Below are 22,451 nucleotides of genomic sequence, written 5' to 3' on the forward strand. Positions count from 1 at the left end.
AACTACAGAAAAAAAGGAGAAACAAAGGAAGTAAGGGTGATGTAATATTACACCATTTCCTCTCATTGTCTTATGGAGTCAGTCCACCAAAACGAAACTACATTGACCCCCTTCATTTTTCCTATAGGAAATCCCATCAACATACGAGATACTTGGCAAAGACTTGGAGCCAAATAAAAAATATGTGCTTAGGGTCAGAACATTAATAAACTCATCTGGCTTAAACAGTCATATCAGTGACTGGAGTGAAGAATGGGAATTTATTAAGCGTAAGTTATAAAACAAAGATGTTAGCAGGTTCTCAAACCTTGACTGGTGATACCTAACTTATTCTCCATCCATCTCTTATTCACAGCTGCATCCATCTCTTATTCACAGCTGCATCTGCATCTCTTATTCACAGCTGTCCTCTCCATTGCTGTTGTAATCATTACAATTGCTCTGTATTGGTGCTGTGTTAGGTATGTACTCCTGAAATTGTTATCATGTTTTTCAAGTTTTTTTCTAATCAGAGGATGTATGTGTATTTATCAGCCTATGACTAAATACATCCTTGTCCTCCATACAGACTCAAAGGTAAATGGTGGGATAACATTCCTAAATGTTCAAACCAAGACCTTTTGTCTATGGTTCCAGGAGAAATTAAGGTAAGGCCCCATTAACTGAATGGGTAAACTTAAATGTGGTTTAACTAGTTGTCTTTCTCTAGATTTCAAACATGCAATCTCAAATATTGTTCATTTTACAACCTTCATTATACAACGGATTGATGAAAACAAGCATTGTGATTGGCCGAGAGGAGTTCGAAGATGTGAACAATAATGTCACAGTTAAATCACATATTATGATATTCCTACACCGCAGTAGATTTCTGTATCACGTTCCCTTAACAACGTTTGTAGTTTTAGGAACAATATTTCTCAGCACAGGGCAGAAACCACCACAATCTATCACAAAATAAATACATAAAGCTTTGTTTTCTTGTCACAATTTTCTAATTGGTTGTGTAACTGTTGTATTTGTAGCATTAATGCCCTCAAGGCTGTGATTTATCGTATTGTCATTTGGTAGGGGTTAGCCAGCCCTTCACTGTGCATTGTGCCGAACAACTCCCCCTACCCATGGCAATATTGACAGTAAATCACGGCCTCTCACGGAACTTAATTAAGTTCTTATATATTTCAAATGAAGTATTTTCATTTGGTGATGCCTTTTTCTCCATCACAGTTTTTCTCTCCTCGAAAAATAGTTTTATCATCCATCTATGTTGATTCTCCTAAAATGGACATAACTGACGGAAAACCATGGTGAGCATTTTGCTATAGTAATATAATGTCTGCACATTCAACCTGCTTGTCTTGGCAGTCAAGTCCTTGTATTGGAAATAAATGTAAACAAATATCTTCTCTTTTTTTGCTATACAGGACAACCCCCTCCATTAGAGAAAGTGGTGAGAGATGCCAGAATGGCAGTGGGATGGATTCCTCTTCCCTAGGTTATGCCCACACTTGCCCGCACAGCAATGAGCAAATCATCAATCATGTTCAGGAAGCCCTGAGCAAAGTTTTCCCCACCCTTGTTCATCTTGATAGGCATCCTCATAAGTCATCACTGTCTGACAGTTCTCTGATGGATTATGCAAGTACACATATTAACTGCCCACAGTCAAACAGAGACAGTGCTGTGTCCTCATCTGACTATAATGCTAAAGTTGGAGGTTTTGGATCATCTTCCTACAACAATAGGGCCTATTTTAGCCGTCAAGAGTCAACTCTGACACCCGTGTTTTCTACACAGCCTGTGCTCTCCTGTGACTTTGCCTACCATCCTAATGAAGGAGAGGTGTTGAAAAATGTCAAACCACAGGCCTGTCTAGCTACTGTTCAACAAGACCTTAACTTGTCCACAAATGTTGCAACCCTCATGCAAACAGACTTTTCATATTGCCCATATGACGGTGGCCCATCCACAGAGGATACTAGCCTGAGTTATGCTTCCAGTGAGAACAATGTGTCCACAGCTGAAAATGTCAAAAGGGACATTGTTGGATATCAGAGCTTCAGTGAGGCGGTTAGCCTGGGAAATAAGAGAGAGACTGATATCTGCAGGAATGCACCACTGATGAGCTTCCAACATGAGTACAGTAAAGAGGCACTGAACTATGATATGAATCCATGTCACAACAGTCTGCCTACCCCTGAATGTGGCGTTCCTCCAAGCGACAGTGATTATCAAGATTTACAAAATCTGGGACTAAACAGCCCAGATCTGTGGATCCCAGGACCAGGGCAGAGTGTTGAACAAGTGAAATTGCTAAATAAGTGTCAGGAGAGTGAGATACCTCAAAGCCCTACAGGGAATATGCCTCTAGATTTCATACACAATTCCCAGGGAGAACCATGTCTGACCCTTGGAAATCCCTTTCTTTCTACTTTTGGTGCAAATCAGGCTGAGCAAATACTCAGTGACAGCACTTATCACTGTTTGTAATAATACCTTAGACACCATAGAACCTACACAGACAGTTTGTTATGAAATCTATTCAGTCATGTGGTATTTTTATGCTAATTAATTTAGCTATAGTGACTTGAGCTTACTTCAAATAATAGATGTTTGGTTTGGGGGTCTTTACGGTACAGAAATGATCAGGTATTTATTAGTAATTACAGCACTCCTTGGTACCAGCACATTTGGTATCAGGTAGTTCTTTAAAGTAAGTACCAGGAAGTAAATACTTGATAATACCAGTAGAACAATACTGTTAAATAAAGTGCAACGGATGGTTGTTTTTTCCAATACCATATTTTTTCTATGGTTTACTTCTTTACCGGTAGCAAACATTCCTTAAGTCATGATATTCTTTTAGAGTGTACGTTTACAGATTACTTTAATAAATATGAGTGTAAAAACTGCAAATACCTAATTGGAGAAGAAACTAAATATTCTCTCTACCATTGTTTTAATAAAATGAATAAAGCTGTTCAAATGGGGGCATTTTATGTACTACTGGTTGTAAAATGTAAGGTTGGCATTTGTCTTAACAAGTTAACATTAGACAAATATTTGCTGTACAGTACCCTGACTTAAAATTGAACTCTAATTGTGCTCTGCAGAACATTCTGGGGAGAACCAGAGATTATTACATGTTAATGCAATGGACCAACCTTTCAGATGAATGTTAGAGGGAGAGACACTTGAATATTCATACAGATGTTCCATTCTGGCATAACAATTTTTTTTATGTTAAATGTTAAAAATGTTATTGTCCTTAATTTCACAAGTGTCCTCTAGTTGCTGATATAGTCTGTTGGAGATTAAGGAGCCTTATCAAAAGTCTTTGTTCAAAAATAAATGTAAAGTTAATTCTTGGTAATTCCATTCCCCAAATACAGTATGTAAAACAGTAATTCAAAACTTTAAGTGACTGTCTCTCTCAATGAAACAGTGCCATTCATATTGAGAAAGTGAAATTTCCCCTGCACTGAAAAATGCAAATGACTGCCATGTAGGCATGACCTGACATAAACAAATAGACATGATAGCTTGATATCTCAAGTTTAAGAAACATTTCTAACTTTTAAACTTGATATCTTAAGTACATTAAATAGAATACATTCTACACAATGTGTATAGGTTAGAGATATGGGAAACCAGTAAACGTATGCCCATATATGGAGATTGCTTCCTTATACAAGGAGTTGCTTCCTTATTTCTGTTCTCTGGAACTTGTCAAATGCAGCTTCCATGGAAATACACCCCCACATGGCAGTTAGAGCTGCACGTACAGTGTTGCACACAATAAGGGGTTGTTTGGTATTTCCTTATGCAAATTCCCAATTAAGTTATATTGGAATTACCGAGACATTCAGATGAATTTCAATAACTGTATAGTGAATGTATTGTGACAAGCACTCGTTTAGTACAAAGGGAACTAGAGGTGATTGTGAAAGGCAATTGTCACAAAGCCATGGGTCTGCTATACCAGCTTGTCATGAATTGTACAAGCATACAGGTAAAGGCATTGTGACAAACCACAACCAAGGCTATTTAGAAATACTTCAATGCAACAAATGGTAAATGGTCTATGAATAAACATACGCTACCCTGCAAAATGGGTTATGTTTGAAGACTAACTTTTACTTGAAAATTGAAATGAAAACATCACAGATGTACATGCAACCAAACAAAAATGGATATTTTGTAATACGCAAAGTAATGTAAGCAGTTGTTGACTGACTTAAGTATTTCAGTGCTTACTTCACATTCTTGTTTATTTTTGTATGCAGAGCATCAAGTGGCACAATTGACTAGAAAATAGCACGCAGGAAAAGCACTTTAGGATTCTGATTATAATGCAATCAATACTCAATTACCTGTGAAGTACTTTGGGACGTCTGGTGCCCTCCCTGCTCCTCCAAGGCTACTCGTCCACCCCTCTGATTTATGGGCCCAGCCCTTGGACCTTGCTTGGAAAACAAATTAACTGAAGTGATATCACATCTCCCTGAAGTGATCAACATTTAAATGTCCTTGTTAGAAAGAGAAATATGTATCACATTTATGGAGAAGAAACATTTAAATCACCTTCATGAGATTATTTTCCTAAAACTTTGCATTGTTCACTGAAAACATTTCATATGAACAATGATATTTATATGCAAGTTGTAACACTTCAAAAATAAAAGTGCAATTGAACAATAAACTAAACTAACCCTAACTAACCAAAATACCAGCAAGTAGTGGTCAGAAGTAGAATAACGTTTCAAACATTGTTGATCTTGTGTCATTGTGTAGTGTAGGTGTAATTGCAGTGTCTTGGCACCATCTTCTGAACGTAATATGTATTGCATGCCATTGTCTCTATCAGGGCTACAACCACTTGTCCTACAGACAATGATCTCTGACATTAAAGGTGCAATCTGTAGGCCCCTACATTCTAATTACAGGAAAAGGCCAAGCTGGAACCAAAGTAGGTGATATTAATACAATTAAAATGGGTTGTTTCAGGTCAGTTGTGTATGTGCTTAATCTTCTTGTCAGAGGGAATAGAGAACTTTAATTAAATTGAGTAAATTTATTTATTTATTTAAAAATAAAAATAAACATTAAAAGTGAACAAGCCATATTCTGCCTTTCTATGTTAATGCACTTGGATGTCTTATTAGTAGAATACTTCCAAACATCACTGGGTGACTCTGAATAGCTTTGGTATGACAGCTGTTAAGCATCTTTATCATCTTACACCGCTTTCAACACTTAATTTACAACAGTGGAGGCAGAAAACAGAAGACAGGCTTGTTGTAATTACATGGAACAAATTCAGAAATGGTGTTTGATACCACTCCTTATTATTCCATGCATTACAATTAGCCTGTCCTCTGATTTCTACCACCACCAGCCTCCCCTGATTTACAACAAGCAGTGTCTGCGACACTGTGTGGGGAGTGGGAAGAGCTTGTGCACTCATATTGAAACCCTCATCAACTAGTAAGTAAGTACAATAAGCAAAGGTAACATACATGTGTTCTATTTCCTTGAGACAGACTTGAATCAATATTAATATGAAGAGCTATTTCTCATTCTCTTTGGTGGCAAACATATAACAGCATTCAATTACCAGTATAATTCAACATCACAATCACACATGGCTAACTTGAGTGTCAATAATTGTATACATTATTTCATCAAACTGTTAAGTTTTTCAATAGAAAAAGCCTTGATATGAACATTTAACAACTAGCTCATGTACATGTACATTTAACAACTAGCTCATGTACATATTCCTATAATAAACAATGTATAAAAAAACAAAGGAATTTACTAAATGTATTATGATATATAGCACAACAGAATTGGCGACAATTTGAGTTTCATAAATAACAACCCTGAGAGCAACACATAAAGACATCGAAGACATAAGGCGAGTGGTTATTACGTAAAATGAATATGAAACATAAAATCCTACAGTAACATCTCTGTAGTAAAAACTCAATAAAAAAAATATTGATTATCAAAATACTATTGCTCTACTGTTCAAGATAAGTTAAAACAGCAAAGGTGCAGAGTATATTTTCTGTAAAAAACAACAACAACCTACAAAACATGTTGAAATGATGGGGCCTAAAAGATTAGTACTCCTGCAAATCCACAGAGAAGTTTTGCATCCTCTCCACCAAGAAGAAGCAGAGTGTTCCAGTGAAGCCCAGGATGACCATGAGCAGGAGTTGCCATGTCAACAGGAGGTAACCACTGTAGAAGAAGGCCACGGCTGCAAATATGGACTGGCAAGAGAAATGATTATTATTATCATCGTATAAAGGCTGTTAAAAGTAGAAGTAGAGTACATTGATGAGTACAAAGATGTATAAAAACTGTGTTGAATTATTTCAGAGTACAGTATACCATATCAATTGTGGAGTTCTCTCAGAATACTACTTTGTCACAATCCCACAAGTTATTAATTAACTACATTGTAGATCTTCAGTATCACTTGCAGGTACACATGGTTTTGTAAATGCAAAACATGCATCATGCCCTACCAGGAGTTACCTGAATGAATTTGAAGATTGCAAAAGCAGGTCCACTTTGCTCAGCATACACACGCCCCAAGATGCTGTACAGCTGAGTGTTGAAACAGCTGTCACCAAGTCCAAGCAAGAAACTACACAGCAGGGCAATGGATACACTAGGGAAAGAGATTATTACACACATTATTAAATATGACTTATTCTGCTCTCTTTGATATTTAGTAGCCTGGTCATATTTTCTTTTCACAGTATTGCTACAGGGCCATATTCATTTTGAAAACAAAACCTTCCATAGTAAATGGTGTGCTATGGCTATAATGTCAAGGAACTTGACCTAAACACTGTCTGGATGCATCAACTACAGCCACGGCCAGTGGAAAATCTCATGATGGGATGTATTTTGAGTCCACAGAATATCCCTTTAACTGTGAGGGGATCCCAACAGGTAATTTTCACAGACAGCATCCATGATAATGAACACAAAAAACTGTACCTTGGTGTCAGATATGGCTTGTGCTGTGTGCTGGTTTTTAAAACCACAGGGGCATCATCTGGGATGTTGAGGAAGATCAAGTAGAAGGCAACAAAATGAACAACCATTCCCAGAAAGACAACAGAGGTGCGTCTGAAACGGTTGTTCTTGCATACTAATCCAAAGAGTCCTCCACCTGATAAAATAAATGGCTTATAGTCAAACACCAACAAGAAAGAAAAGGATTTTAGAACAAACTAAATAATAAAAATGACCTTGAGTCACAGTGGGAATCATAAACTTACCAACTATCTCTCCAATTCCCACCACAATTCCAGAGATTCCAATCAACCCTTTAGCTGCCCCTCCAAACTGTTCTGTCGCCCCAATGCATGTTCCATACACACCACTGTAAAAGGACAGCTCCAGACCTATAAAGAGGACACACTTCTAGCAACAGTTCATTGAGGAAAGCTTTTCATATGACCCATTTGTGGGCAATCTACTCACCACTGTATGCCATGCAGCAGCTCAGGAGCAATATTGTTTTGGTTTTGAGAAGGTGCAAGATGATGTCTTAAGAGAGAGAAAAACACATTATTGTGGACAGTGCAAAAATATAATCCAAGTAAAATACGTGTTCCAAAATAATTCTATGATGTTGGACCATAGTATACAAAATGTGCCTGTGACGGTTAAAATTCACTTACTGAATTCAGACTTTGCATCCCTTACAGCGGAGCTTGCTCTTTGCTTATAGCTGCAGAATAAAAGAGGGAGTGTTAATAAACTATTTCCATTCCATATATTATATATGTATATCTCAAGCATAGCAGTATGCTCAACTACACATTGAAAGAGAAACCCATAAGCAAAGCAAACAGATGTGCGACTACCTATATCAAACTGTTCAACTAACACCTCACCCTAAACATAACACCTAGGCATATTAATAGAGTTGCAGTTGATGATAGTTTGTTGAGCATCCGTAGACCATCTACATCGCACTGTGCAAATACAGTTTTGCTGAAATCAGTTTCTTTACATCATGCCAGTTGACAGCAAAGACTGCCCCTCCTCCTCAGAGAGAATCTCCTCTTGCGGACGATTGCTTCTCAATGTCAGGAAGCTAAGTGTTCCAAGCACAGAGGTGACCAGCAGAGCTATGAACATTGTCTTTCTGCTCCTTTCTGAGAGGGAGAGCAAAGGATAGTGTATTAGACACAGAAAACACAACTACAGAAGGGAAACAATATTGAAAGAAGGAAAACAAATACACAACAATTCCCTGTACATAATTTAAGCAATTTTCATATGTTATCGTCAAATCTTCTGTACCTACCTGTGATTGCTGTCCTTCCATTCCAATCAAAATAAACGTAAAGATTGCCAAACAACATGCTGTAAAAGGAAACCGATGTAAAATATTTATACATAATGATGACACAAATGACAGTGTAATCGTACTTACAGTATGATACGACTATGACCAGTAAACACACAAAACCAATTTGTATATCTGACAAATTCTAACATTGCATACCTGCACTGTAAAAGAGCCCAAAACATCCCTGTGTTCCTATTGATTGTTGAAGCATCAGAATTCTCCATAAGGAAGTGTCCTTGAGCTGTCCAAAGCACTGAAAAGGAGAGGGAAACAATGAGTGTTCTTCCTTTCTCTAGCACTGTGACATAATTTACAAGTGGAGAACACCTGGCCAGGTCAGGCTGCCCTAGGAAGTTCAGCCCAAGAGCAGACTGCAAGATGCTTAAAGAAGTCTCCAACAATCCTAAAATGTCATCACGGAAGCATGGGAGTGGAAATGTCATGGTTTGGGGCTGCAGCAGGGCCTGGCCAGCTCACCCTACAGAATCCACTATGAATTCTTTATTGTATCAGAGGGTGCTTGAGGGAAATGTGAGACCATCTGTCCAGACATTTAAGCTGAGTGGACAATGCAACATGACAATTCCAGTAAATCCACCAAGGAATGGCTCAAAAGAAAGAAATGGAGAGTTCTGGAATAGCCAAATCAAAGCCTGGATCTTAACACTGAGATGCTGTGAGGTGATTTGAAATGGGCTGTGCATGCAAGAAGACACCCCTCAAACATCACACCCTCAATGTCAAAGACTGGTAGACAGTTATAGGAAACGTGTAATTGAGGTTATTTCATTCCATTCAGGAGGTGTAATGGTGTGGGGAATGTTTACTCCACAGCCTATTGGAGTATTGTTGCTGACCACGTGCATCCCTTCATGGCCACAATGTACCCATCTTATAATGGCTACTTCCAGCATGATAATGCACCATGTCACAAAGCAAGAGTCGTCTCAAACTGGTTTCATGAACATGACAGTGTTCTTCAGTGGCCTTCCCAGTCACCTCTGAATCCAATAGAACACCTTTGGGATGTGGTAGAACAGCTTGAATGTGCACATGAAAAATCATGTTGTGGAATCAATCAATGCCATGAAGAATTTAGGCTGTTTTGAGAGCAAAGGGAGGCCCTACCCAGTATTAATATGGTTTTCCTAAGTGTATATAAAACATGCAGTTAGTTTACCTAGTAAAATAACTGCATACCTAGTTAGTTAGTTAGTTAGTTAGTTAGTTAGTTAGTTAGTTAGTTAGTTGCATACCTAGTTAGTTTACCTAAAATCTGCTGGAATTGTTCCCGCTCTGAGATAATGCACATGACCCCTTAATTCCCTTTTTCGTAACTCATTAACAGGCTCCATTTCAGACATTATTACTGCGATAACCTTTGTCCAATGTTCAGTGACTCACTAGGCATACTCATAATATGTTATATCATGCATCCATGTCTTGGTTTCTTCCTGGATTTGGTCTTTTGAGTGCTCATATTGGTAACACTTTCAGTTAAATCCAGCAATTGATATGTATTTATTGAGTATTTGTAGGAGAGCAATAAAATTACTTTTTTTTAAAGAAATAACTTGGTAGCAAATTCATAATCTAAATCAATTTACATTAGGAGTGCACATTTGTACAGAATTTCAACATGAAGGGATCATTTGTGAATTCCTACCAGAGGGAAAGGAGTAAAAACAGAATATAAAGGGCTCTGCACACAGCGTGCGATTTCTGTTGCGCGTCAACGTTCCATTTTGAAGTTTGAATGGAAGTCTATGAGAACATCGCATTTACCCGCACACGGCCCCGATTTTAATCGCACGGCGAACATTCGATTCCATTCATTTTGAATGGGAAAAGCACAAATTTGACAGTGCGACAAAACTCGCACGACGTGTGCTTTGTCCCATTCAAAATGAATGGAATCGAATGTTCGCCGTGCGATTAAAATCGGGGCCGTGTGCGGGTAAATGCGATGTTCTCATAGACTTCCATTCAAACTTCAAAATGGAACGTTGACGCCAACAGAAATCGCACGCTGTGTGCAGAGCCCTTAAGGCTGAGGAACTTACTGGCTGCTCCTATGCCAATTAGCATTGAGGTGAAGTAAAAGGACCATGTTGATGGGATGATGAACACAGCTATGTAACCACTATGAGGAAGAGATTGACATCAAAATAAACAACATGCTATGTCCACGTCAAGCTTTAAAACTACACATACTTGAGCAACTACCAATCTGCAACATGCAAACACTTTATTTACATTTGTCAATACTCACCTGTAAAGAATTCCACTGAAAAACATGGTAAACTTTGGTCCAATGATTGCAACAACAGTTGGCGCTAATAAGTTTGAGAAGGAAAAAATGCCATAGATGATCCCAAGGCTGTTGGAATAAGAATAATAATCTGTTTTATTTTACGTAGGCCGATGTTCAGCAAAAATCATTGTGGTGTAATGCATCTGAATGTTGAGGACTCAATGTGTAAATGTACCGTATCCATACAAAATCAAGTATGTGATAAATATAGTATCATGAAACAATGCATTCATGAAGGCATTATTAAAATATTACCACAATGGTGTGTTAATTGTATGACTTGATAACCTGTGACACACACATCCATATAGCACTAGCGTGCACACACACATTTTCTTGATTTCAAAGTATTGAAATAGATTGTAGAGGGGCTATTTCAAATAGTTCCAATCTCCCATCCTATGATGGTGAAAGTTGTTTCTGATGTCTATGATGACAGGTGGACAGTGGCATGAGCTCTGTTTCAATAGCCTACTAGTGGAGTTCTAGTGGGTGACCAGGCTAGTAACGGATCAGTGTATTAATCAAAACTCAACCGGACCAGGTGGCCCTTTAATTGGGTTTTGAGTTATTTCACTTTTGTGATGCAAGGTGGGGCGATTCCATTAGATTTACAGGGGTGCATTAAGTCCCCAGAATGATGTAACCTACTCCACAATCAAAGTAAAAGAAAACTCACCTGTGGTAACCACTTCCAGTGAACGTGTCATTCTCCAAGCTTTTAACCACGGTTTGCTTTAAAATAAGGAAAAAGTCCAAAGTAAATCACATGTAAATAGGATGTTACGGCAAATACTGCCGTCACTGAGACCTGCGGGCGTGACCTTTTAATTTATGAATTTATTAGAGTCATCCGTCTGGCATGATATTCATTGACCGATGAGACAAATTAGAAACACGAGATGCGCCTGACCCAGGAGTCCTCGAACAATTGCTCTACTGACAAACTAGAGATCATGTGAGAGGTGAAGAGCATGGGGGAATAAACTACTGCCATCTACTATATGTGATCACACTAAAAAAATGATCACAAAACGTAGCTAAACGCATGACACTTCAATTATCGTGTATACACTATTAATAATATCATCATAATTAATTTCCTCTTTAATTCAGTCTAGCCAGGATCGAGGATCAAACAGTGGCCCAGCTGCGCTGATGTTGTACAGATGTGGAGCTGCAGTTATTTCACGTGACTGATTCCTATCTAGCAAATGACACTAATAATCAATACAACTTTAGACTTTAGACAACACCACATTTCAGCTGACGTCCCCCCCAATGGAAAAATATGTCCTTGAACTTACTTCTATGTTTCCACATGTAGTGAAGGCAGTGAAAATGAGCAAAAATCCTACTCCCAGAACGACCACGTTGAACGTCCTCAGGTCTGCCATGTTACCTGCCCCAGCACTAGATGTTACCTGTCCTGCCCCAGCACTAGATGTTACCTGCCCCAGCACTAGATGTTACCTGCCCCAGCTGTGCGCTCTCGGATAGCTGCTCTCTCAGACTCAAACGGCGATAGGATTGTTCTCGCAGTCACACTTCTTGCGTGGACCTGACATTTCTGTACTAGTTACAAAGACCTCAAGAGGAGACCCAAAACCCCCTATCTAGGGCATAACGTTTCGCTAACCTTCTTCGTTCACTTTTTTCCTTTTGCCAAGTGTTGCGCTAGCGTACGCAGTTAGATATGATTCTGGGTTCTCGTGACCATTCATTGGCCAACATACATTAGTACCAAGCTCGATATCGATGTTGGCAAACAACTACCATGTGACTTCCATTACACAGCAAAGCGAAACGCAAACTACGGAAGCCCTGTAGCACAGTCAACGCCGTAGAGACCGTAGGTTTCCCAGCAGCAACGGCAGCAGCAGGCACACTTCATATTGTACACAATCATCATGGCGACCCAGGATGGTAGGTCTTGAGAAAATATACTTGTATGCCATCTCAACTGTCTCCGCGGTGCACTGTTACGTTTTTTTCTGTTCACTGACCAATGTATTACTAATTGGCTTTCAAGTGTTGGTACACATTTAAGCTGTCATTGTGATTTGAATGATTTTTCAAACCCTAACAATCGAATGCTCGCCCGTCCGTTTGATACTGACCAGGTCGCACTAGCCCTAGCGCTTTCGATTTTTGTTACAGAGCCAACAACACAAGTTGTCATTTGGTTCTTGAAAGAACAGGACATAATATAGTAGCAATTGTTGTAATGTAGTGTTCTCTGTTAGCTAATTTGCTAACTCGCATGTACAGTGAGATTCTACAGACACATTTTACGAGATAGGTAGCTAGCGCTATCGAGCTAATTCGCGACGCTACTCGCGAGTTGACGCTAGCTGGTCAGTTTCCTCCTTCATCGTCATCTACTTTTAGGATTCCTAATATCAGATGTCACCATAACCGTCTAGTTAGCTGGCCAGTGGCGTGGTTGCAAAAGGAGCTACGCTTTCCATTTAGCTGGAGGAAGTTATAGGCCTAGCTCTAATAATATGTTCGATATCATTCGTTAGGGTCAGACTAATTGCCAGTTAATTGCTTGACATCTGCTCAATCATTAATAAATAACCTTAGTAGCAACTCTTGTTTTCTCAGGGAGTGAAGAAGTCATAATGGATACTGAAGCCAAGCTGAAAGAGCCAGAACCACTGTGTGAAAATGTTGACAAAGTGGATGCTGCGGAGTCTGAATGTGCATCTCGGACAGATGGGGAAAACTCCGCAACTCAGGACCCTACTGTCAGCAATGGAGACGACACTGATGAGGGGAAGGAGATGGTGGATCTAAAGATTATTTGGAACAAGAATAAATATGATCTAAAAATTCCTTTAGATGGCACCGGAGCCAAGCTGAAAGAGAGGATTCATTCACTCACTGGTAAGAGACTTGACTGTCATATGTACAGAGTCAGACTTGAAAAGTAGTCTAATGACAAGATAAATCAAATGAATGAAAGGGACATGGTGCTTATCTTGTCCATTCATTTAGGGGTGAGGTATATGGGTGAATTTACCAATCAATGACTGACCTAATTTCATTAGATTTGATTTCATGGTAAGAAATGACTTGTCCTTTCATATGGTGACTTTGACACGTATTAGTCGTCAGCTAATTTGAATGTCTTTCTTTTACATGTTGTTAGGTCTTCCACCTGCTATGCAGAAAGTGATGTACAAGGGATTGCTACCAGAGGACAAGACACTACGTGAAATTAAAGTTACAAATGGTGCAAAAATAATGGTAGTGGGATCCACAATAAACGATGTACTAGCTGTAAATACTCCAAAAGAGGTTATTCAGCAGGAAGTTAAAGCCGAGGAAAACAAAAAGGAGCCTTTGTGTCGGCAAAAGGTAAGACTATTAATAACACCATTGGTTTGCATATTGATAAATCAATTAGGATGGAATTTGTTTGATTATAGAAGCGTTTTATACTGTGCTCTCAGAAGTAGATTTTCATAGTGGTGTGGCCCTGTCCTCAGACTGTCTGTTTCTAACTCAAGCATCAATTTCTGACACATAGGACACACTTCTGTAAACATATAAAGCACACTTATGAAAGTGCAGTATGGAATGCTGCTATCGATAATTGATTGATCAAATTATCGATAGAAATGTTTAACCTGCTATGTATTGTATTACAGCAACACAGAAAGGTGTTGGACAAAGGTAAACCAGAGGACATAATGCCATCTGTTAAAGGAACAAAGGTAAGTGTTATTCAAGTTTGATGATGATAATAATAGCAAGGGGGAGTTATTCACTGTCCAGATTTGTATTTTTCTTTTTTTAAACACTCCACTGTTGTCACCATGGAGGACCTAGGAGAGCAGTCACTGTGAATGACTCCCTTGTTCTTATACTAATGACCAGCAAGTGATCTCTCATTTGTTTAATAGGAACGCTTACCCACAGTGCCTTTAGCCGGAATGTACAACAAATCTGGTGGAAAAGTTCGGCTCACCTTCAAACTGGAACAAGATCAGCTGTGGATTGGCACTAAGGGTGAGCTTAATGCCCTGGTTTTGTTGGACCTTGTAAATAAAAACAAATGTATGGTTTAGTCCCTTATATTTGTGTATTCTCTCCTACAGAGAGGACAGAGAAGGTGCCAATGGGCTCCATAAAAAATGTGGCGACTGAACCCATTGAAGGCCACGATGACTATTACATGATGGTCAGTTTCATTGCACAAGCCAAAATGATGGTTCAAGTAATGTATTTGTTTTTCAATTTAAAAAGACACACATTGTGTCTTAAAGATGGAAGAAAATCTATAAAACCATGAAGGTTTTTAGTTAAGAACATAAGAACTAATGTCATGTAGCTATCCTACCATTATTTACAGTGAAATTCTGTTTTGTTGTTTTATTTTTCCCTAGGCGTTTCAGCTGGGTCCAACAGAAGCCTCTCAGTATTGGGTCTACTGGGTGCCTGTGCAGTTTGTTGATGCAATCAAAGACACAGTCCTTGGGAAGTGGCAGTATTTTTAATGTGCCTCTATTACTGACTATGAAGAACTGGGATCTAGAACAGGAACTTGTGTAAATGGGAACTGGAGACGACGAGGAGACCAGAGGAACTTATTATTGAAGCATATTAGAGAAGCAAACTGAAGGATGCCTATGGACTTATCATATTATTTTGGGTTTAATGTGCACTAAGCGGCAGCATCATATTTCTTAGCCCATTTCGTCATTCAATTTTTTGAGCAAACCCAAGGGAAAACAGTGAAACAATTGTACAGAGATTGCTGATGCATTTCTCCCAGTTATTCTTAAAGAAATAAAAGTTATTTAAGGAAAATAATGCACTAGGACATTTTTATGTAGTATGTTTGTCCACTCTGGTTATCTCAAGTGCAATCTTGCCAAAGTTAAATTCAGTTTAATGATCATTAGATACTGGTTTAAACGGATAGTTCAGGTTTTTCGATGTTACACCTAATTTCCCACTGTGTGAGTGGCTCTGTAACAAAAGAGTGTTAGGCTCATCCAGGTCATGTACACTGGTATGGCTAAATGCTAGCCTTCGAGCCAGCCAAAGAAAGCTCAAGAACGGAAATATTACCGACACAAAGTGTCTGGATGAGCCTACAATACTCTATGTAAGTGGGAAATGATGTGTAACATTAAAAAAAAAAAAAAAACTTTAAGTTTCATGTTCAGGGAAAATGTTGAAAGACCTTATCCAATTCATGACAATTTCCTCATTGGAAATAGAGGAATGTGTAACTATCAAGAGAATATATCAGAGATATGAGAAACTTCCTCTGTGCTAGAATATTACTATTTACCATCATTACTTTCAATGATTGATGGAGGCTTTCTTGTTTATAAGTGGAGCTTAGAGTGGTAAGCTAAGGTTAGGGCACATATGGGTGCTGAAATGTACTAGAAAATGAAAATTCCTGTTTGTATTAGGGCTGTGACAGTCATGTGATAGTGGGTGATGGTTGATCATCATGCAATAATCGTTCTAACCGATAACCGTTTGAAGTAACGTGGCTAACGTTAAACAAATAAATAACGTGACACACTCGCTAATATAGCTGAAACGATTTTGAAAATAAATATTCTTATCTGTGCAGTTCTTCACACTGTCTGTTTCTGGGATGATGGGAAAGCTAAATAATTAAGAATATTCAATTATATTACAATTTAATTACATTTATCAGCCAAATATGACCAGCTTCATTTCAGGCTTGTGTCACTGCAGGTTTGTTCCACTTTACCAGCCAATTAGTGAATAACGAATATAGGCCTATTACATATTCAAAGTTTCAACAGAACATCTGGTCTAAAATCAATGAATTGTAACATGACTTTTTTTTTTTTTTTTTTTCATGGTCCACATATAACGGTCTAACCAAGGGTCACTTTGTAACTGTCACAGCCCTAGTTTGTTTCATTTGACAGGGTAGACAATTCAGCATGTGATACAACCCCATTTCCAGTAATCTTGAGGCCTGTTCTACATGCAGAGGGAGTCCATCCCCAAATAGTTTAAATGTGCTCTGCTGTTCCAATATGAGAGGGCAACAGCATCACTCTTTGTCATAGCCATACCAACTGCCATAAGCACACCAAACTGGGTTAAAATGCTCTTGTATGCATTTGACTTTTATTTTAGCTGCACGTTGGGATTTTATTTTGGTTACATATCAAGGAAGTATCTAAATGCAGTATCAGACAGCAACAATAACCTCAATATTCCTAATCCACACACAAAAACTAAACACTGTTAGTTATGCATTTGCTCTATTAAATTCTATTAAATGTCCATAGCAACATTAATCAAGTGTCTTTATATTATTGAAGCATCAGCAATGAAGAAATCTTCACATTAAAGCTGTTAAAAAAGCAAATGTGAATGTTAGGGCTTGATGTTGACAGGTATAGTTGTGTCCTCCATGGTAAGTCATCCACTGAGAGTACACATGCAGAGCTATTAGAAACCTGGAACTACGAACTTGATTTTGTGTGCTTCTGACCTGGTTGATATGAAGATAAATTAGAATGCTTCAGATCAGTCATACACATGTTTGTAATTAGTCCCTCTACAAATAATTGAAAGTGGCTAACATTGACTGAGCAATAATGCAAACTTGAGACTTCCCACTCAGCAGTCTCCTGACAATTAAATTATACTATTTAATGAATTTTTATTATAAAGTCATTAGTCTGGTATTGTCTGGTAGTCAATTACTGAGTCATATGATCTAAATACTGAAACACATTAAGATATACAGTTGTTCACTTCTCTGGTTTACAATTACACATTGAACCATTAGTTTATTGATAGTATTTGAATCGGTTATAAAGGGTAAATAACACATTTATAACCCATATACTAAAAGTGTGTGATTATCACTTTGGTGCTGGGGGTACCGAAAGGTAGTTTGCTCTAAGCGTCTGTGAACCTTTCAGATAAATATGTTATAACTGATTCAAAAACTATAATTAAACAAATCATTAACTAATTACAAACCACAAAGGATACCTAATGTTAAGTGTTAAGTGACACTGGGTAATAGTATAAACCACAATAAGCATTAGTGTGTAAGCATTATTTAGGCCTACTTGACAATCAATGTTGCCCATCTCGTGTATCTATCCATTAAGTGACCTGTTTTACAAGTTCATGGAGGATAATGGTCTAGGGATTTGGGGGGGGGGGGGGTAACAATTAAATAAACCGGGGGGACAAGAATGAGAGGAGAAACGGCAATGTAAAATATACAAGATTTATTGCAGAATAAACAAAAACTGGTTCCCGTGAAACTCCTGAACTCAAAACTACTCTATAAAAAGAAGAGCGACTGAATAATGTATAAATGAGGCACAGTAAGGTAAAGTAATTAACTGACCAAGTGGTAAACAGCTAACGGATACAACTACAAATAAGACTAAATTGCAACCAACATAAGATTAACAAACACAACCTACACAATACAAAACTACAGCTGCATAATAACAGAACCAACACAAAATAACTATCAAGTTGTAGTCTGGCCCACTGGCACCATCACTGTGTCTCTCCCAGGCTTTTATCCTCCCTCCACCGTTGATTGAAGATCATCACCATGGCAATTGGTAGGAGGAAGGACAATCACCTGGGAGAGAACACAAAAAACAAACAAAACACAGAACTCCACACACTACGGACGTAACAGTGGTGGAGCATGTGTGCAGGCTCTATTTATGCTTCTACATAGTATAAGTGCTGTAGGTTTTATGATAATTATTCTCAGGATAGAAATTGCCTGATATCATTCTGATTTTAAATGAATTGTAACTACGATTTTCTACAAAGATATGTTTGTTCAGAAAGTATCACAAAGGTTTCCACTCCCATTAGAATGTCTTTTCAGGAACGTCACCTTTGACATTGTTCTCAAATAACTTGATCTCATCACCAGCAAACACCCTGATTTTATAAGTGTTATGATCAGTATTGCTAAATATGTAGCATGACAAGTTTGAAGGTTTCCAGCAATATAGATGAATAATTACACACAATATCTTTAAAGATTATAACATACTTGTCAGTCCACATTTCACAACCTCTTCTTATCCACCTAATTTTTCTGGTTTTCTGCTCGAAATGACATGCCCACAGTGAATATAGAATATCTCCACAATCACAAGGGCCTTCATAATGATATTGTTATCAAATGAAAGCTAACACCTGTGGGGTGGTTGTAGAAGTGTCAGAATCAAAATATATGTTACTGTGTCAGAGCAAATAGAGTTAGAACATTATAAAACATCTCAAATTCAGTCTCCGCCTAAAAAAACAACAGCTTTTACAGTGAATATCACCTTGGAAACCTGATAACGAAGCCAAAATCATCTAGGAATCAGTACTCCTGGGTCTTATTAGTACTTGTGCCAAAGTCGATGCTAGTAATGTGAGCAAATGCAACTTTGTACCTGTTTTAGTACAGGTATGTTTAGGCGGACACCTATATGTTTAGGCCATTTGGAGATATTTTGGCACCATATTTGACCTTTGACCTTTCTCATGTATCAGATTTCTTTCTTTTTTTTCTTTTTTGGGGGGATTTTTTTGGGTTGGCCGACCAATGGTATGGAAATTCGGCGTTGAAACCGGACATGACACATTCTCCAGTTGGAGAAAACTCTTTAACCACTCTCAAATTCAGAAACAGAGCTATTGATGCAATGAGTGACCATTCATTAGGTCCAAATGTTTTGAAGCTACAGTATACATTATAGTGCAATACATTGTAGTTTACAATTACAAACAATGGATTAAAATAATCTTATATTTTGGGTTTGGATTGTGTAAAACAGATTAACTAAGCTCATGAGGCATTTATAAATGATATTCTTCAAGAATCAATGATTATATACATACTGTATGTGTATATATATATTAATATATATATTAAAAAGTCTAACAATGGATGTCCCAGACTGCACCTTTAAACGAAACAAAAAAAATAGCAAATGTCTGACCTTTACTGTCACTTAAAGCGTGACAGCCTTGCATTACTCTGAATCAAGATTGTCATCCAATATTATGGACCAAGTAGTGTGAACGGTCCTTCCAGTTTGCATGTTATTCGCTGGTAGCCTCATGAGTAACTGGCACTGTAACATGAGTTTTAGTGGCACATTCTTGTGTGTCCTTAACAACCTTTGTTGGTCCTATCTTATAACTTGTAATTAAGAACTTAGTAACCTATAATCACATACTTAACAACCCCCCCATACAAGTTTGATCTTGCAATGCATTGTTTTTCATTCACAAAAGATAAGGTATTTTTGTGTTTGTTTTGTGTTTAATCATTTGTTCTGGATGTTCAGGTTTATAGCTGTAGATCTTGATCAAGTGGTTTGATTTAGAAATAACTCACTGTTACTTTCATCACTTTGGATTGATTTCTAGCTCCCATCCCATTTCTGAAGGATTTTCAATTGAATGCCCTAAACAATGCCCCCCCAATTGACTCTATTTTAAGCCTAAAGGTTAAACCCAACACATTATGCTTTGGTCATAATTCATAATATATGACCTGTATGACACTCTTATGTATCATCTCTCACATAATTATGTCGTTACTATTAGCCATTTTCTTTTAATAAAATGAAGAATATTCTTTATTCTATTTGCACAGTTCAGTGACTTAATGGTAATACTATCTGCCTTGATCACTTGTCCTCTGTCTTATTATAAAACTATTAACAATTATGCTATGGATAAGCAAACAGATATTATATTGCTGTCGTTTTCATGTCGATTTATTTTTAAATAATTTGTTTAGTATCTATCTATTGTATATTGTTATGTTTTTTGGGGGGGGTAATAATATGTGCAGTGTTTTTCTAATTCACATTGAACACACCCTACAGTACCCCACACCCTTTTTTGCATAATTATGTCCTGGTTTCGAGTCTCATATCACTCAGTCCATCTCAATTGCTCAGTGATACCACACATCACAACAGGCAGGCAGGTAAGCACTCTTAACTCATTCAGTGCCGAGGGTGAATACAGTTACCCAACATTCTATATTGCCTAGGTGACTTTATTCATGAAAAATGCATAGACTTTAAGGTTGTTTGATTAGAAGCTTGTCTGATGTTGCCAGATAATATGATCGAATTAATTTCAGATTGTTTTTTAATGAACAAATAAGAAGAAAGGATTCAAATATTTGAGGGTGTTGCATCTTTCCTTTTCAGCCTGTTAATAGTAAATGAAAAAAGGGATTGTATTGCAAGTCCTTCTTGTCCCTTTATCACTCATAGTTTTACAGAAGCAGAAACTAAACGGATGAGGTTGAATTATTCACAGTGATTTTATTCATTTGTTTTCTACTTGAAGGGATCCTGGTTGAGACAATAAAATGAGACATACGTTTTGTCTCGCCATCACCTTGGCTGTCCTTGGATCAGGTGGGTGAAATTCTTCAGACAAATGAATGACAAAACATAGCAGGCCAGTGTAAACGGGTGGCACTCCATTACACTGCCACAGAGCCAAGATGACTGTATTAATGTGTTCATTATTATGTTATGTTCTGTTTATTTTAGGTTTTGTCGCCTTTGTGTCAGGACAGGTATGACACATTATTTGTCTTTACACTAAACACAGGATCAAGTCCCTGAACAATTGGTATGATAGTGTTAATGTGTAATTAACAAATGTTGCCAAAGAAACACAGCTCATGTGACCTATGAAGCAAGAGATGTTGCCAAGGCTTCTCAATAAAATAAAATAAAAATACTTGTACCACTTGATCTCTAAGAATGGAATCTAATCTTAGAGAATGTGCTCATTGTCAGGTACTGTACTAGTCTAAGAAGTTACAGTCACCCAACACCAGTTTGATTGTGACCTTATTCAATATGAACAATGCTATGTTGATGTACGTGAAACTATGTTAATGTTGTTATGTATTTTTTTTATGTTTCTTCTTCTATTCAAGTGCTCAGAGGAAAATGGGTAAGTTACTAAACATTTAAAATATTTAGTGTATACATTTGTCACTGTGGTCATGTAGCGTTCTGATTAGAGATTGTCCATAGCAAAATGTATCAAGTGAACAAATCTTCAAATTAAAGCGAATATACAAGCAAATGTAAAGATGTTAGGGCCTGATGATGAGGTTATAGTGATACACAGACAGGTATAGTTAAGTCATTCACTGAGAGATTGCCTTAACTTGCTATTTTCACTCTTTTCCCACTTAGCACCCAGATCAGAAACTCCACTGATGGAATGTGTAACAGCACCTTTGTCCCTGTGAGTGCTTTTTCCTCACTTCTACTATTTTCCAAAATATTGAAGCAAAAATTGCTGTAGGCCTACCCTTAGGGATCATTATTTACTAGTGCAGTGTAATAGTATGTGAAGTAACATACCCATATACACGAGGTATTATAAGATTCATACTATTTTCTGTTTATCATGATATGTTATGGCACACTTATATCTTTTTTATACCACTCTTTTTTTAGTTCTCAAATGCCGCACTTACCAGCTTCCAAAGTTGTGTTGGACTGCAGATAATGAACAAGTCTGAGATCAGCATGGAGCATATCAACAGGCTGAAAGGAGTCATGGACGAGGGCTATGATTTGTACTCCTTCATGGTAGCGTAAAAGAAAAGAGACAATAACAATCTCTGGTGAAACATAAACAGACAAACTATTATGAATATGTTATAATGGCATAACATTGAATTTCAGATGTATTATTAAA

General features: G+C 37.7%; 2 protein-coding genes and 1 long non-coding RNA gene across 4 annotated transcripts; 2 read left to right on the forward strand and 1 right to left on the reverse strand.

Annotated features, from left to right (window-relative positions):
• Positions 1–355: 355 nt before the first annotated feature.
• Positions 356–1,308, forward strand: LOC308151994. The gene is made up of 3 exons (XR_013937321.1): positions 356–461; positions 569–647; positions 1,228–1,308. It is a non-coding gene; the product is annotated as an uncharacterized lncRNA (long non-coding RNA).
• Positions 1,309–5,074: 3,766 nt separating this feature from the next.
• Positions 5,075–12,391, reverse strand: LOC308151023 (UNC93-like protein MFSD11). 2 transcript variants are annotated; one of them, XM_080523832.1, is made up of 13 exons: positions 12,008–12,391; positions 11,380–11,435; positions 10,659–10,766; positions 10,450–10,529; positions 8,543–8,639; positions 8,342–8,400; positions 8,045–8,189; positions 7,710–7,759; positions 7,513–7,575; positions 7,305–7,430; positions 7,021–7,195; positions 6,550–6,685; positions 5,075–6,281 (listed from the first exon to the last, which is right to left on the reverse strand). In XM_080523832.1, the coding sequence occupies exons 1-13, from the start codon at positions 12,095–12,097 to the stop codon at positions 6,129–6,131; spliced, it is 1,338 nt and encodes a 445-aa protein (XP_080379958.1). In that variant the 5' UTR covers positions 12,098–12,391; the 3' UTR covers positions 5,075–6,128. The 2 variants fall into 2 exon arrangements, with proteins under 2 accessions (XP_080379958.1, XP_080379957.1); XM_080523831.1 differs by having other exon boundaries at positions 7,510–7,575.
• Positions 12,392–12,561: 170 nt separating this feature from the next.
• Positions 12,562–16,963, forward strand: ubfd1 (ubiquitin family domain containing 1). The gene is made up of 7 exons (XM_080523704.1): positions 12,562–12,626; positions 13,311–13,592; positions 13,858–14,066; positions 14,360–14,425; positions 14,615–14,720; positions 14,810–14,892; positions 15,098–16,963. The coding sequence occupies exons 1-7, from the start codon at positions 12,611–12,613 to the stop codon at positions 15,206–15,208; spliced, it is 873 nt and encodes a 290-aa protein (XP_080379830.1). The 5' UTR covers positions 12,562–12,610; the 3' UTR covers positions 15,209–16,963.
• Positions 16,964–22,451: the final 5,488 nt, after the last annotated feature.

Source organism: Nansenia antarctica, assembly GCF_963989245.1.
Source record: "Nansenia antarctica genome assembly, chromosome: 2".
Taxonomy (NCBI): domain Eukaryota; kingdom Metazoa; phylum Chordata; class Actinopteri; order Argentiniformes; family Microstomatidae; genus Nansenia; species Nansenia antarctica.

Excerpts from the sequence above, each read along its gene's own strand:
- ubfd1 (XM_080523704.1), top strand. Across the intron at positions 13,593-13,857 it reads GAGGATTCATTCACTCACTG|GTCTTCCACCTGCTATGCAG; the intron begins GTAAGAGACTTG and ends ACATGTTGTTAG. Across the intron at positions 14,426-14,614 it reads CATCTGTTAAAGGAACAAAG|GAACGCTTACCCACAGTGCC; the intron begins GTAAGTGTTATT and ends TTTGTTTAATAG.
- LOC308151023 (XM_080523831.1), bottom strand. The coding sequence starts at position 12,097 with ATGGCAGACCTGAGGACGTTCAACGTGGTCGTTCTGGGAGTAGGATTT. Across the intron at positions 10,530-10,658 it reads TTCAGTGGAATTCTTTACAG|TGGTTACATAGCTGTGTTCA; the intron begins GTGAGTATTGAC and ends TCTTCCTCATAG. Across the intron at positions 6,686-7,020 it reads AAGCCATATCTGACACCAAG|TGTATCCATTGCCCTGCTGT; the intron begins GTACAGTTTTTT and ends CTCTTTCCCTAG.